This window comes from Dermacentor andersoni, chromosome 9, assembly GCF_023375885.2.
Source record: "Dermacentor andersoni chromosome 9, qqDerAnde1_hic_scaffold, whole genome shotgun sequence".
Taxonomy (NCBI): domain Eukaryota; kingdom Metazoa; phylum Arthropoda; class Arachnida; order Ixodida; family Ixodidae; genus Dermacentor; species Dermacentor andersoni.
In genome coordinates, this window is record NC_092822.1 from 53,432,053 (window position 1) to 53,447,789 (window position 15,737).

General features: G+C 45.7%; 1 protein-coding gene across 1 annotated transcript; it reads left to right on the top strand.

Annotated features, from left to right (window-relative positions):
- The first annotated feature begins 1,032 nt into the window (after positions 1-1,032).
- On the top strand, positions 1,033-2,259 carry LOC129383958 (uncharacterized). The gene is made up of 2 exons (XM_055068998.1): positions 1,033-1,056; positions 1,219-2,259. The coding sequence occupies exon 2, from the start codon at positions 1,388-1,390 to the stop codon at positions 2,153-2,155; it is 768 nt and encodes a 255-aa protein (XP_054924973.1). The 5' UTR covers positions 1,033-1,056; positions 1,219-1,387; the 3' UTR covers positions 2,156-2,259.
- The last annotated feature ends 13,478 nt before the right edge of the window (positions 2,260-15,737 follow it).

Consider the following 15,737-nt stretch of genomic DNA (forward strand, 5'->3'; position numbering starts at 1 on the left):
AGAAGAAAAATCACCGCCCGTTCCAGTACGTGATAATGGTCGAACAGCGAAGCTGTGTTAGTCACACCGATCGAATGTTACACTACGCAAGTCAAATTCCGCAAGCAGTCTGTATTGTAAATATTAGGTTTCACCATTCTTTCACCTCATTTTTGCTTTTGCGTGCTTCGCGTGGTAAGCATGCTTTAGGAGTGCGTTTTTAGGGTTTTTCCAGTGTTTCATCATTTCTTTTTTTGCGCATGAGGTTTCTGTCTGTGTTATGCCGTGCTTTTATTCGCGTGCAAGTTGCTCCGCCACCTTTTTGCGCGCCAGTAATGAGAGCAAGGTTTGGCGTGATATGAAATCCATCTGATTGTGTCTTTATTCACTTTGTGCACAATGTATTTGCTTGGTACTGTGTTGTCTCTTCTACCGCTTGGTCTAGAGTTGTCGTCTCTTGTGCTTGCACTTATCGGTGTCCCTCCTCCGGTTGCAGTGCTTTGTGTAGAGACGTTGAATCTTCCGTTGCTTGCTCTTGAGTTGACGGCAGATGACAGCGTTTACATTTCACAATCACAGCCTTCTGCTTCAAAATTACATCTGTTCGTCACGGAAGACAATGAATGGCTCATACCCCCTTAAATGTAGCCTCCCAATTACTACATCAGAAGTAAAACTCTACGTGGGAACGAGGAGCGGCAACGGAGCCAGCTGTGGAAGAAGACGACGATGGCGACGAACGCGGCAGCAGTGGCAGGCGCACATTCGCGCGGTAGCGCCGAGGGGCGCCTATTAGCCAACTGTGGAAGAAGACGACGCTCGAGCCATTGCTGATGATGACAGTTTTAGCGAACTCCGACAACGACGGCACGAGGTACGCGTAAACAGTTTCATTGTAAAAGAGACAAGTGTTAATTTTCTTGTAGTCCCTCTCCTCTGTATACGTGAGCCAAACTTGAGTCCTTGGTTTCCTGGCCATTTTTTTTGCAGCGAATACATTTTCGATGGTGTTTAAAGAAAATACAAGTTGCTAAAAAAGAAGCTCGAGGAAGAAGAAGACGAAGGCGGGAGCTCGAGGTACGGAGAGCAATTCTACTCGTGATCGTATTATTTCAAAGTGTGTACTTGCCTTTATTGTTATGTATTCTGACGCGACTGTAGTATACCTCCTGTAATCTAATATGCATGTCTTTGGCGACCACTTTCTCACTCGTTATGCATTGGGGTTCCCGTGCGCAGACCGCAAAGGCCAAGCTGAAGAAGCGTCAGAAGATGAAAACGCTGAGCACCGCCACAAGAACGGCAACGTCGCTGTGAATCGCGCGTGGCATGACCGCTGTGAAAAGACCCACGTGGAAGATAGCTCCCGGTTCGCATTTCCCTAATACCGCATCCAGATCGGACGAAGATGGTACCTTCTGCGTTGCAATTCGAGCAGACGGATTCCGCGAAATCGGCGTCTCACAGCGACGACGAAGGCAGCAGGACAGAGGACAAAGCAGCGCCCAACGATGAGCTTGCACTCAGTAACGCGCTCGACGACGAGCTCGCCGACCAAGTCGTCTACCTGGAGGACTTTCATGGCGTTTCGGATTATCCATTAGAGCTACCAGTGCCTCAAGTCGAAGAGAAGACCGAGGAAGTGTTGTCCTTAACGCAGGCCTACGAGGACGCCTGTTTCAAGGTGGCTGGTATGGAGCACGATGGTGAGGGTGTTCCGAGGTCGAATGATCCTGAGGATGGTGTCGCGGTAGCCGAAGAGCCCGGAGGATCTTGCCTGCCGACATCGTGGATAACGATAGGTCGTGGCGCACCCACGGCCGATCGAATGACGGACGAATTGCACAACTTTGGCGAACCGCTCTTCCACCTGGGCCCGGAGATCGACTTGGGCGACGGGCTGTGGCCCACGGTACTAAACTACAGCCCTCCGCAGGTCGACGGCGGATTCCGCCCGAGAAGGAAGCGCAGACTCAGCAGAATCGTGCGTGACGTCAAGCGCAAACGCATAAAACGCCGAGCCTCCGGGATCGACGAAGAAGCGGACTCGGGCTGCGAGGCTGACACCGAGTCCTCAACGGAGGGCGAGGAGGAGGACAATGACGGCGAGCACCTCAACGAGGAAGAAATGGCGTCGCTTGGCTTGTGGTGTCTGGCGCTGGTGAGCACGCGCTGACGTGCTCCGCGTAAGATTAACTGATTAGCGACAACCTGGTGTCTTTTTCTCGACTCGGAAACAGTGTATTCTCAATTTTCGTAGAATATAGGTTCAAAGCAAGAGTTGTGAGTATCAGCGCTTGTTTTATACGCATATTAGGTGTAATGAAGGCGGAGTGAGACTTGGAGAGCTTTCTTTTTGGCGAAAGGATGCTGGCTGGACGAGTCGAAAAATATCCTCGTGACAGCACAAATCCGCCATGGCAATACCTCCTCCGATTGAAGCGAGCCTTCACTAGAAAGCTGTTTGGACAGCTCTAAGTTTTCCTGTTCACCTTCTGTGCCCTTTTACCATGGTACAAAACATGCAGGCGATAACTAAGAGGGAGACTAGTGGCATTCTTGTAAACGTATGCGTAAGCTGCTAAATACCATCGATATATTGCAACGCTCATTAGTTATCGTCGTCGAATGAATATTCTTAATGTGTGCAGCGGGACCACTGATAAAAGAAGAATGAAAGCCTGTAGGAGTCCTCAGTGGAAGTAAAATGTCATGTGCTTGCTACAAGTACTTGTCGTGCAACACAGTGTTCGGTCATTTCTAAAAGAACAAATACGGACACGGTTTTCCGGAAAATAAAAACGTGTGCAATCTGAATAATGACGTAGTGACATATTGGGCTAATTTTGTTGTAATACATTGTGGCAAGATGCGAAGTGTGTGTGGTTAAAGATGTAATAATGCAACAAAAAGTAGCGGCGTCCGTTGCATCCCTTCTTCTATCCGGTGGTCTCTGGAGGTACACTGTAATAGATTGTTATCTATAACTTTCTATAAATTGGGTTGCTCCTTCCGCAATGCACGGTGACGTGCACGTTCTTTCACGCGCCTATGCGTGTGTTGCTCATCCATTTCCCGCGACAGACAACCAATCATGCTACGTGAAACTGCCGCTGAAGGGAAGTCTAAACACATGTACGTTCCTGGTGTCAGACCGTCTCCTTCAGAGTTAACCAGTGCAAACGGAAGGCAAATGACAAATGGCTTTTCAGAAGCGTTCCCACTCATGCACGCTTTGCCACCGTAGCTTCCCCTTCATAACCACGGAAATTTGTCCGCGAGTATATACATACAGGTCTGTCTGGAAAGTAAAGGAACTGGGTCTGCTGTGTGGGTGAAATGAGAATTAGGGATAAGCTTATTATTACTTCTGCAGTAATTACTTATTATTACTTATTACTTCTACGGACAATAGCATTTCTTCAATGATACGTTTCTTCTTTCCCGCATTGTCATGGGGAATGTCACGCCGCTCAGCTGTGAGAACTGAGGAATGAACGATGGGAATGGGCCAATGAACGAGCCTGAAATTTCTTGTTCTGTTATGAAAAACTCCGTTAGAAGCACTCCAAATGCTTCTGTAAGTGTATGGAGATGACACCACGTCACACACGCGTGTGTTTGATTGGGCAAAAGGCTCAAAGAGGGGCGCGAGGAAGTGCAAGATGACCCAAGAAGCGGGAGGCCTTCCACAAGCAAGAATAAGGTAACCTGGTGCGTGGGAGAGAAACATTGTGTAGTGGTCAACGGTTGACTGTTCGAATGATTGACAGCCAGTTGGACATTCCGAAGGGCACTGTTTTGGAGGTAATCATTGAAGATTTGGACATGCGAAAAATGTATGCAAGCATGGTGGTGAATTCCGATCAGAAGCCGCTCCACATGGCACGTGGGCTTGCATATCATCGCACGTGTTCAAATTGAACCAGGTCTGCTTTGTCGAATCGTTACTGGTGACAAGACGTGGGTTTCGGCGTATGACCCAGAATCGAAGGCTCATATATGCCCATGAAAGTCTCCGTTGTCGCCGAGGCCGAAGAAAGCGCGGCATTCCAAGTCAAAGTGAATGTGGGGCCGATAACGTTTTCGATCTCGGAGGCAGCGCCCACCGCGAGTTCTAGACAGAGGGTCAGACGATAAATGAGCATGTTTTCAAATAGATGCTGCAGCGCTTTATTCAGTACACTAGAAGAAGCCGTCGTTGTGGCGTCACAAATCTTGTCTGCTTCGTCAAGACTACAAATGAAGTCACAGCACCCTTAGCATCCAGCAATTTTAGGCGGAGAGGAACATCACCTTCCTAGAACAATGTCCCTATTTCCCTGATCTTGTCCCCGGTTGCATTTTTTATTCCCAAGCTCAAGGGAAGTACTTTTGGGGGCGTGAAGGCCATCAGGAGGGCCGTAACGACAGAGCTGCGGAACACCCCATAAGAATCCTTTCAGCAGTTCATAGATGCGTGATAGGGCAGGTTGGAAAAGTCTGTTACACTGAAGGGGGATTACTTTGACGGGGACACCACGCAGTTTGTCGTTGGACACATAGATTAATTGTGGGTGTCATCACTCCCGTAACATTTCCAGACCAACATAGAGAACATACAGTGCTTAGAAATTGAAACGCGTTACTCAGAACACATGGGGACTGGCCCTGCATGTGACACTGACGGATGATCGTGATGAGAGATCGCTGAAGGGCCGATTGCAGTCGCAATGCATCTCAGAGTCTCTAACTCATTTGGTACAAAAATGGATCATTTCGCTGTCCTCACGTCCTACCAGTGGCACGAAGAGTGTCAGTAGCCATGCGCTCCGAGTATCGCGTTTCATTCACTGACCGCTGTAGATTTAATTATACGTACATGTCGCTCTATCCTATAACACATTCTTCATTTGCGACTGTAAGTTGGTGCTCATGTTCTGTGCGTGTTTCCTGTCTCGTGCACCTATTGAATTGTTCATTAATTGAAACGAGAATTCCCGTCTCTATTTAACCAGTAGGTGTGACTTTTCTGTCACCCGCGTCGTTACGCGCGTCATGAAGAAAGCCGTGCAAGAAACGAACACGAAGCGAAGGACATCACGACAAGCGTGAAATTTTAGCTCCATAAGGGTTTATTTGAGACGGATCATATGTATATATAGTAAAAACAAGCAAAAAGTTATGCCCCGCTAACAAATATGAATTCTCGGCGGGGCAATAAAAATTAAAGAACAGCATAGTCCAGCAGCGTCATCCGCTTTTATTGCTCGTGCGATGTCTCCTCTGCGGAAGGCGACGATTGATGGTTGGCTGACGCAAAATGTCGATATTTTGTGTTTAAAAGGATGTTTAAATGTTCTTTAGCCGGAGACAAGCCACAACGTTGGCAAAGGAGGTATGCGATCTGGGGCCGTATAAAGTAAAACTATTTCAATATGTTTTTATTCCAATCTCCCGACATCAAATTTGCGTAACCGCCCACGCAAGCATCAGGCGGTCACCCGCAGGGTTGTCTGAACAATACCAATGAAATGCTCCCCTCGTTCATAGGAGGTCACTTTTGTTTGCTTGAAAAACTAATATCATTGTTTGCACTGAGCGGCTTGTCTTATTTAATTGGATCACAAGAGGCGAGGAGTATGCCCAAGTGGAGAGGGATTCGATGGGGCCGAGCCACTGCACTGCATACCGATAACCGGATGAAGAGGGTAGTGCCGGCGTAGCGATTGGTCCGCTTTCTCTTACTTAGCTTGCGGTGGCTCGTCGACAATCGCGGGGGCATGCAACAGAAGCTTAAGAATGACGCTAAAACGGATCCTCAGCAAAGAACAGTTGGCAGAACGAGGTCGTAAACGTGCCAAAAGTTGTCGAAAACGTTGCACGGCCACGCAGGAAGTTCTCTTACACGCAAATAAACCCATGCTCTGCGGCAGGGGCGAGTAGCCAGTGCCGGAACCAGTGCCGCAGCGATCGGCGGCAGCCATCTTTTATGCCTTTCGGAAGGGGGTCGCCTGCGGCTATTCAGAAGAAAATTCAGTTTTGTCCGGCATAATAATGCATCTTTAACGCGTACACGTCACTTTGACGCAGTAAGCTTTCGCAGTTTTGTGATGTCGCGTGAGAGGCAGGTGAAGTGGGCGCAGCCCGAAAACTTTTGACCAATAGCCGAGGGCTAATGGCAAAGAGGCGTCGAATCAGAAATAACTATTTTTGTTTTGTTCGGTCAAATTATGCATAATCACTGCGCACACATCATATCAGATGGGGAACTATCGCGGTTTTCGTGACGTCGCCTGACAGACAGGTGAAGTGGGGGTGGTCCAAAAAATGTTTTTGACGAATCGCGGTGGGCTGATTGCAGAATTGGAATAGAAAGGTTTGGAATGGTTTTACGCTATAGCGCTCCTGCTTTCACTACACTACAATTTCGAGGCATCCGACCCTAAAATGTGCCACAACATAAAGAGGCACTCTAGTCAAAAGTTCCCCGATTGTGTAAAGTCTAAAAGGTTGGTACGAACTTACTTTTACTTTATCTGGAAGATATCTTGTTTTCAGCGCCCTTTACCTGGAACCGTGTTTCATCATGTGGAGTGATATCCCGCCCACCTAAACATGGTTTCAAGTAAAGGTCTCTGAAACGATGTTCGGGATAATATTTTGATGCTGATGGAGCACCGTCACAGATAACCGTGGCTGCTTCACTAAAACACAACTCGACATATTTATTGTTGTGTGTACCTAAAAAGCAAAAAAAAAAGAAGTCTCATATATAAAACGGTGTTGCATGAATTAACTGTTCCATTTCTTGAGATAGCTGCAAAAGTTTACGAATTAATCTGGAACATAAGAGGAACCAGATAAAAGGTGCTTCGATCGCTTTGTTGTGATGGCTGATGAACGATGGAAAAGGTCCATTATTCACGCGCATTTGATCGTTAAGCTTGTTTGTTCAAATTATTTACCTTTGTCTCCTTTATTTCATTTTATCCCGCATTCTATTGGTGATGACATTCATCTTCATTCATCTTTAAAAACGTACATCTCAATTTTTGAGATGAATATTTTCGTCTACCATTCTGTTAAGCTTGCACTATTTTCCAAGACTCTCGCAGGCACTTTTTGTGAGTTTTTGACTTTTGGCCGATACCATCATAGTGGGCATTCGGCTGCATCCTATAATGTGGCAGCTATTATTATTTTTCGCGTCCTACGTGTGCATAGCACAACTTTCTTTTTCCACGCTTGAGTCTTTGCATATCTTCTGCTCATCCTACATTACCCTTCTGTTGCTTATATTTTGTACGTTATTGCTTTCTGTTGACATGCAAATGGTTATTTCAATTCACCTCATACCTATCTTCCATTAAATAATCTCTATTCTTCTGACTCGATCTCATTAAACTCGTGAGATTAAGCACCCGTTTCATGGCCTATCTATTGTAGTGGGAATTAGCCATAGCAGGTCACGTGAGCAGTAGCAGCAAATATAGCAATAACAGTACACATTTTTTAATACCGTTTCGTCTGCTTAGACAAACTTTTCCCTCAATCACATTCAACCGCTAGAAGCCTCTACTCTCATTGGAACGTATGCTCTACCGTTTATAAATTCATTCAGAGAGCTTCTCTCGCTAAGTGTTTATTTCGTTATGTCATTTTCCACTTTTTGTAAAGTACCAAACTGGACAAAGCATTATTAACGTCCCTGCGTATCCTTTCTTTTCCACCTCTTACTGCCTTCCTATTTTTCGCACCCTTCCAGATACCTTCCCCGACAGTTTCCTTCTCTTCTTGGACAGCATTTATTGCTTTTTCCTAATGCCTTCAGATTCTCTTGTTGGTCCCCCCGATTAGGCGCAGACCGTTACGACAGGACCGTAAAATCAAATCAGTTACGCTGTTTGCCGCTGGTGGCGCGACCGACGCGCGCTAAACGAAGCACGTTACGTCCGTTCCAAGCGGCACAGAAGAAGAAGTTGAACTCCAAGGTCGCAGCGATGGGTAAGCCACCATCCGTTGTACATCTTGCTGCAGCGCTGTGAAGCGTAGAGTCGGCGTCGAAAGGTTACGGGGCCTGCGTTCCGTGAAAAAAAGTCGAATTTCTCCCGCCCAGTGTGCAGGCAACACTGAACATCGCATTGTTCGTACTTACTAGTACGGGCTGAAAATTCCGACTGCCGTCTGCCTGCTGACGCTGCAGAAGTATTCTCTTTTACGGTCCGCAAGCTTTATGATTTCGGGTGTAAATATGCACCATAGAAGCGATACGCAGTTGGCGAATTACCGGCGACTCGCATTCTAATGCATGCCGACGACGATTGAATTTCATGCTTGCTCTGTACAGGCAAGCGCAAAATTTGTTCTTAAAACAGCTCGAGGCTTCACCTCATAACTCAACAAAACAGATTTGAAGGTTGAAAAGGACTCGCTGGTGAAAATATCGACGCAATACAAAGCACTGCCTCCACGCACTGCACTGCATGCCAGTATAATCTTCTCTTTTTAAAAATGTTTTTGTAACTTTTCACACACTCTTTAATCCCTTGGACATGTTGCAGTATTGTATTTCTCGCTTTAAGGTTGTGAAAGTAGACAGTGAGGCTTCGTACGGGACAAATTGCATACATATATCTTCAGTACCTTTTCTTTTAGCGAAATGTCAGTTATTTGCGGCAATATCATGAGCGCGCGACCTTGTTTAGTTTAGTGAGGTTGATATGAACAAAGGAACATAAACGACGTTAAACATTACCGCAGGGCTGCAACTTTCGATGGTGTTTTGATTGCATGAAGGTATGAATGGAGTCCTGATCTCGACATTCCCAGAAAGCGCCATGTGGGATGCACTTAAAGCAACTCTTCTTTGTGTCACATTGAATAAGCACAACACCTTATATTATAACTTATAATCCGATGTTATCACATAAAACATCCGTTTTTATACATAAGTTAATATGACCGTATATGAAGTTAGCGCATTGTGGTGTCATCTTCCTTCTGTTATTGTTCGCTGGCGCTAAATATGCATTCCAAGTCAGTTTACTAACACGCCCAACAATTGTGAATGCTGAAGATGACCTTATAAGAATATTCAGTATAATGGTTAGACGAATATTATAGGTATGTTAACATGGTGGGTGGACGTTATCACCCCATGTCATCACATGAAAGCTTGTCTTTCTATAAATGAGCTATGTGGTCTTATAAGATTTGCAGTGAAGTGAATGTGAGTAGTATATGTTTGTTAATATGGTTGGTGGACAGATTTTTGAAATCTGCGATGTTCCTTGGGACAACTTACGATGAATTGTGAAAACATAAACACTTTTTTCAGGGAAAGAAGACGAGGATGATGATAGTGGTAAGTTCATAGTTTTTTTTTATTAGAGAGCAGCCAATAGTACGGTCAGCTATGTTTTCTGGCCCGGTATCATCATCAGGTATCGTGCGCCAGGTATCAAGACAAGGCATCATCATCATCATCATCATCATCATCATCACTCATTTATGACGCGCACTTGTGACAATCAGACCAATATCATCATACTTCTAAAGTCATCACAAATAATGCAAAAGGTGAGAAGCGACGTTTTCCTGCGAATGGAGCAGCAAGGAGTGAATAGGGCTTGATCCTCGGGCACTTTGAAACGAGGAGGTCATTGCTTTATGTAAACCGCCGTAGAGGTAAATATACCGCTAGCCTAGCGCGAATTGTGAGTGGGAAGTACAATGAGCGGCTCGGTTCAGTTAAGGCCTGCGCGCGCAATGCGACTACGACCATTGCAACTACGCATTGAGGCAATGAAATCTACATGTAGTGTCCGTTATTGAGATATGTCTGTTAAAATTAAATACTAAAGGGCCAGACGTACCGTAAACCACCACAAAGTTACGAGAGTACGAGTTCGTTCTAGTTAACCTTGATCGGCTGGCTAATTTCATAATGCTCATTGACGATGGCAGCGTCACCAGACTGCTATGGAAGTGCAGCGTGATAGTGTATAGCAGATCAGAACAAAAGATTTCAAGAAGGCCGTGATAACAAAGCGAAGCTACTAATATATATATATATATATATATATGCGCCCGGCAGTCGAGAGACTGCAGTGGTAGTTTTCCCTTTGTTAAAACTACACACACGAAGCTGTGTGGTCGGTTGGCAGTATGAGCAAAGCGGAGTCGGTAACCCATGTAAAGTGCAGGGAAGACAAACAGTGTACGTTAGACTGGTCAATGGGTGCTAGGGAAAAGGAACTACACAGCCTGCTGTTGCAGACGAGCAGGCGTTGTGATTCAGCAGGCAATGGACGGAGTCCACTGACGCCCAAGCTCCTTGTATCTGCAAGGAACTTGCAAGGAGCTGCTCCTTGCAAGCTGCAAGCCGATCAAGGTTTACATCTACGATATAAGTTCGCATTCACCGGCCATGGTGGTTACAACCAAATTCCCGTGAAAGAATTCGGTGTAATTTAAGGTTTTCCTTTTCAGTGTAAACCAAAAAGAGATGAAGCCCAAACATAAAGTAGGATGATGATGATGATGATGATGATGATGATGTGAAGGAGGATGATGGTGGTGGTGGTAGTAGTAAGTTTTTGACATGACGATGTCATCCATGTACAGCCATTCGAATACGTACGAAAAATGTAAGATACATTGTTCCGTTCAGCTCTTAAAAGAAAATGCAGAGAAAGAGACAAAGCAAGCACGTCTAGGAAACGCGCAGCAATCAACTAGAGGAACATACGGTATGCTACCCTACAATGTGTGTAAGGGAATACGGGGACGGAAAGACGAAAGGAACTTCATGACTGAAATTAGCCTTTGTGCCAAGGATCCAGGCGTGTCAGTAACCGCACGTACTATAATGCATTTTCTTGTAAACACTGTTGCCCATGTGAGACTTCTAATCGTATGAATCCACAGGATCTTCTAACAAATTAGTGGTTCCTACGTCTGAGCGTGAGGCGTGTAGGTGCGTCTCATAGCGTGTGTTTATAATCAATAACTACAATATTGAGCGGTAGTTATCTGTTACGTTCATTAGCTCAAGAACTCGAGCCGGATTCAGAAAGTTTTTCCTTCGTAAGTGACCTTTCTTCATTTCGCCGGCCCCCTTCGCTAACCATACGTCCAGCATCAGTACTGGGTAGAATTTTCTCTTATAAATAATTCTAGCCTAAGAACGTTTCGTCATTAAGTCTCCTGGTTATCCTTTACAGCAGCAGCAGTTCCCCTGCGGTAGTTTTATTCAGAAGAGACCTCACTCCCGTCCTTATCTATGCTTTGAGACTTCAGTAGGTGTTGTTATCCCTTAGATAGTCGTAGAAAAAAGAAAAAAAAACGTTTATTCGAGAATTTCTAATAGTGAATTCTCGAATCGAAAGTGAATAGATCGCAAAGACTATTCGCTTTGTATTTAAATATTTGAATAATCGCACACACCCCTATAACGTTTATATACATGACAACTTTGGTTGACACGCTTCTATGTTTTACGGCATGTTCGGCAAGGTGGGCTCAACTGCGATTGCGAAAGAAGTTTTTTTTTTCCTTTCTTGTTATTAGTTGCAGTTAATGACAAACGTGTTCGTACGCTTTGCGAAACTTAATCTGTCTTGTTTTTATTTAAAAAAAAAGAAAAGAAAGACAGGCGACCCGAATGACTGTGCACTAAACTGAAATTGAATTATTGTGCTCTATTTATGCGTACCAACTAGAAAATGGACGAAGCACCAACGTACTTCTTTCAGTGTTGTCTGCAGCGTCGTTATTTTAAGAATTCATCAGCAATGCGTCATAATTCTTGCCACAAGCAGACGAGTGATGTCTGCTAGACCTTGCACCGTATCTAGTTACGTATGGTGTCCGGACCGCTGACATTTACAACGTCATCATGTTCTGCTTTGTTTGCATTTCCAACAGATGAAAGCGAGGAGCCGACCGTCACACAAAGTAAGAATAGTCTTGCTTATTAAGTTTGTATATTAATTGTTCGTTATATTTGGGAAGTACAATATCTAGTTCTCACTCTCTGCAGCCGAATCGTAAGTAAAACGTTACCTTCGCGTTGTTGCTGCTGACGTAACCATTTTCCGTAACCTTTCATTTATGCCTGATTTTACTACCATGCCACGGATAGCGTCTTGTCGTCGAAATTATCGAATTATCTTTTCATCGAAGCTGCTGTACATTACTTAGCACTACTTATGTAGGTCATGACCCGTTGATACACTATAAGAAGGTTACCAGTACTGCGTGAAATGGTGATGATACAGTAAGCGAGACAATTTTTGAAGGCAGAGAGTGCCATTCAGCAATGCAACGTGTTTCACATAACGTGAGCCAAACTTTAAAAATATGCAAACACCAAGTAGCTGAACCGAACCAAGATAATGTTATTTGCCGTGGCTTCGAGATACTCAGGTTATTGTTTTGCATTCCGCCTAAGTAGATAATTAGTCCTAATTAATTAATCAGCTTCTCAAATGTTATAGTTAGATGGAAAGTGCCAGCGAGAAAATTGTCGGGCAACGCTAGAAACTCCGATACAGCTCTCTGTTGCTCAATACGTGCTACATAAAAACGTTTTTTCCGAGCGTGAAAGAATTAAGCCCAGGAATACGCTCAAAATCGCCACGCCACTGGTCGCTCGAGGCACTTCGTGCGCGATTATAGCTTGCATTGTCGATTGTCGAGTTGTCCGCGACCGCAGCTTGGCTCTTTGGATGTCGTCCTACGCATTGGTTTCTTACAGCGCGCGCTCGGCTTGTGTTTCGCAGGTCGAAAGGTGCTGCGGGAATGGGCTGGACCCTGCCAGCTGCCGGGTTGGCCCTCGTCGTCGTCATAGTCATCGTCGGCGTTGTGCTGTTAACGACGCAAGGTTTGTTTGTTTGTTTGTTTTTTGGCTAGAAGCAATGGCTCGCGTGGTTTCAGAAATGCTACAGACGCTTGTTAAAGCAAATGAAGAAAAGCGAAGTTGAAGCGCTTCGATAACCAAGAGTGTCGCAACCAGTCTTAGCTATTGCTCAGTCGTCGATTGACTCTTCCTCGCCTCGCTATCTTCCAGCCTGTCGAATGGCCCTTGGTAGAGCACCTGTCTCGGAAAGCCTGGGTTGGCAGGTTGAATTACCCGATTAGGGCATAACGTTACAGCTTCACGATGTCGTCATCGTTTTCACTTGTATAGCGTATGTGTTGGTGTCTGCGTATGGGTGAGAGCGTGTTATTGGGCTTCTGTGTTTGTGCAGGTGTATGTGCTCGTGGCGCACGTATGTTTGTGTGCGTGCGTCTGCTTGAGAGATAAAGAGAGATGGAGAGGGAAAGAGGATTTCGAAAAGAAATTTAATATGAAGACGAAAAGATCCGCTCAGCAGGAACCTTTCGGGCGTAGATCTTGCGCAGATACTGGTGGTCATCGAACATGATCTTGGTCAATTGTGAACGCCACCATTATTTATCACATTAGGCTGTAATTGCACAGCGAGTGACTCGGCATCTGAGGGATCCTGTTTGTGAATTTAAGGCAAGCTCTGCAGACATAGGGAGTACGGCGCGAGACTTAAACTTTGCAGAGTGTACGTACGTACCGTTCCAAGCTGTGAAACACGTATCACGCTCTCTATAATAAGTTAAAATTGCTAGCATATAGGCATCGGCGCAAGCTTGCTGCACGGTGATATGTGATATTAGCCGCTCGTAACTGCGCGCGGCGTGATTGAGCTCGTGTGACGCGACTCAGGGTCCATGATGTCGCGCGGAGACAAGTCACAAGCTGGCTTTCAATTCAAGACTCCGAGAGTTCGGCGGACAGTCAGCGACTTCCGGTTCGCGGGAAATGGACGCGATTCCAGCAGCTCTCGGACTGGTGGGCGGAGCTTCCGAAGCTGTCCGAAGAAAATCGAACGCGGCACAGCAGTCGCAAGCAGTCCAGGACTGTCAGGCATAGAGTTTCATAGAATTGCTAGGGGAAGCTGCGGCGCCGGTGTCTACGGGAGCTGTGAGCAGGGCACTTCTGCCAGCAGGGGAATGATTGGCAGTACATGAGCTTGTCTAAACTTCGTGCTTCGAGATTTAAATGGCTTCGTGAATTTGCAAACGGCCATTTTCGAGAGAGTACTGGGTTATAGATAATTAGGTGAACATCATTAAAATTGTCCGACCGCAGGATTCGAAAGCAGAACCGCTAGCACAGAGGCCCGATATTGAAACCATTACTCTACGGACGCCTGACCGAGCGGAACCACTGAAATGAGCGTGCTTGCAGAGTCTTGTTACCCTCTGCATAAAAAAAAGTATAAGCTGCTTTGAAATTTACGACAAATTAGGCCGAGGTAAAGCGTAATAAACAAAGCCATAAGAACATCTGAAGCCCCAAGCATCGAGCTCAGAGAAAGCCACGTGCTACCCATTCTTCCCATGGTGGCTGAACGATCACAGCGCCAGGGCTCTCACTACTAATTGCAGAAAACTTTACGCTCTCAGGCACTGGTAATCGAAGAGGCCCGTTGAGAAACAGTGCCACTTGTTGGCATGACCTCGGAGATATGAAAACGTCCATCGCTACCCTCAGCACGCTGCCAAATCTCTGAGGCGAGGCGTGTTGGTATTTACGTCACATCCGCTAGCTCTCAGGTGCAGGCGCAACTCTGGTGCTATTCAAGTACTGATAAATAAGTTCAACAATTACCAGAGCTCCAGCTTGGCCGAGGTATCATCAGTCGTACAGATTACCCGCTTATAACAAATTTAGCCGAAATGAAATTTAGTAGCAGTTGACCTGTGACGACTACTTCGTGCGACCTTGCACGGATTGGTAAAGCTTCTGGTATATCTTTTTTTCTATAATCGCGATACCTTTATAAGGAAGCTGCTTCGGTTCTCCTCGTGGTATCGCCTATGTTTTTGGTGGGCGCCAACTTTGCTTTTTTATTTCTTTAACTTTGTCCCCAGGTGGTCCGACTCCAGCTGGGAAGCTGGTGAGCAAGCCGATCCCTGCAGGCGGTGGAGGCGGCGGAGGCGGCGGTGGAGGCGACAAACCTACATCAGCGCCTAACGCGGTCATTGCCGGTCAAGTTCCCTCTGGAGGTGAGAAGCCACCACAAAAGAGAGAAGAACTGAAAGCGGAGCAGATCGAAGTGCAGACACTGTATATGCTCGGATGTATAGGTTAGCCTCGATACAGTGCTAACACAAAAAAAAGAAGAAGAAATTCTGTGGCGATCTAGCCGTAAGTGAAATAGAAATGCGTAAGCATTACGTCGTACCTACTTGATGTCCCGGATCTATGGTTTGAACCGCATTCACTACATTGCGCATCGTTGTGCATCAACCCACTGGACACACATCCTGCCTCTCGAGAAGCGAAGTGCAGCTGACAGCGGTTTGGAGCAGACACCGTTAGTTGCAGTATACATGGTGTCCCAACTATCGTGCACCGAGATTTAAATGTATGCAAATGCTACGTCGCTGGACAGAACCAAGGTAATGTTGTTTGCCGTCGCTTGGAGATAGGGGGACTTTTTTGCTGCATTGCACCTATATACATAATTAGCCTTAATTAATTAATCAACTTCTCAAATCTTAGATGGAAAGTGTAAATTAGAAAAAGTGTAGAGCAACATGAGAAACTCCCGGTACAGCTTTCTCTTGCTCGACACGTGCTACATAAAAGTGTTTTTCCGAACGTGAAAGTCATCGGTGAATGCACACGAAGTGCCTCGAGCGACCAGTCGCGTGGCAACTCTCCGTCTATTCGCGGGCTTCTTTCACTC

What these genes read in the sequence shown, in the direction of transcription:
- LOC129383958 (XM_055068998.1), top strand. Translation starts at nt 1,388, where the DNA reads ATGGTACCTTCTGCGTTGCAATTCGAGCAGACGGATTCCGCGAAATCG.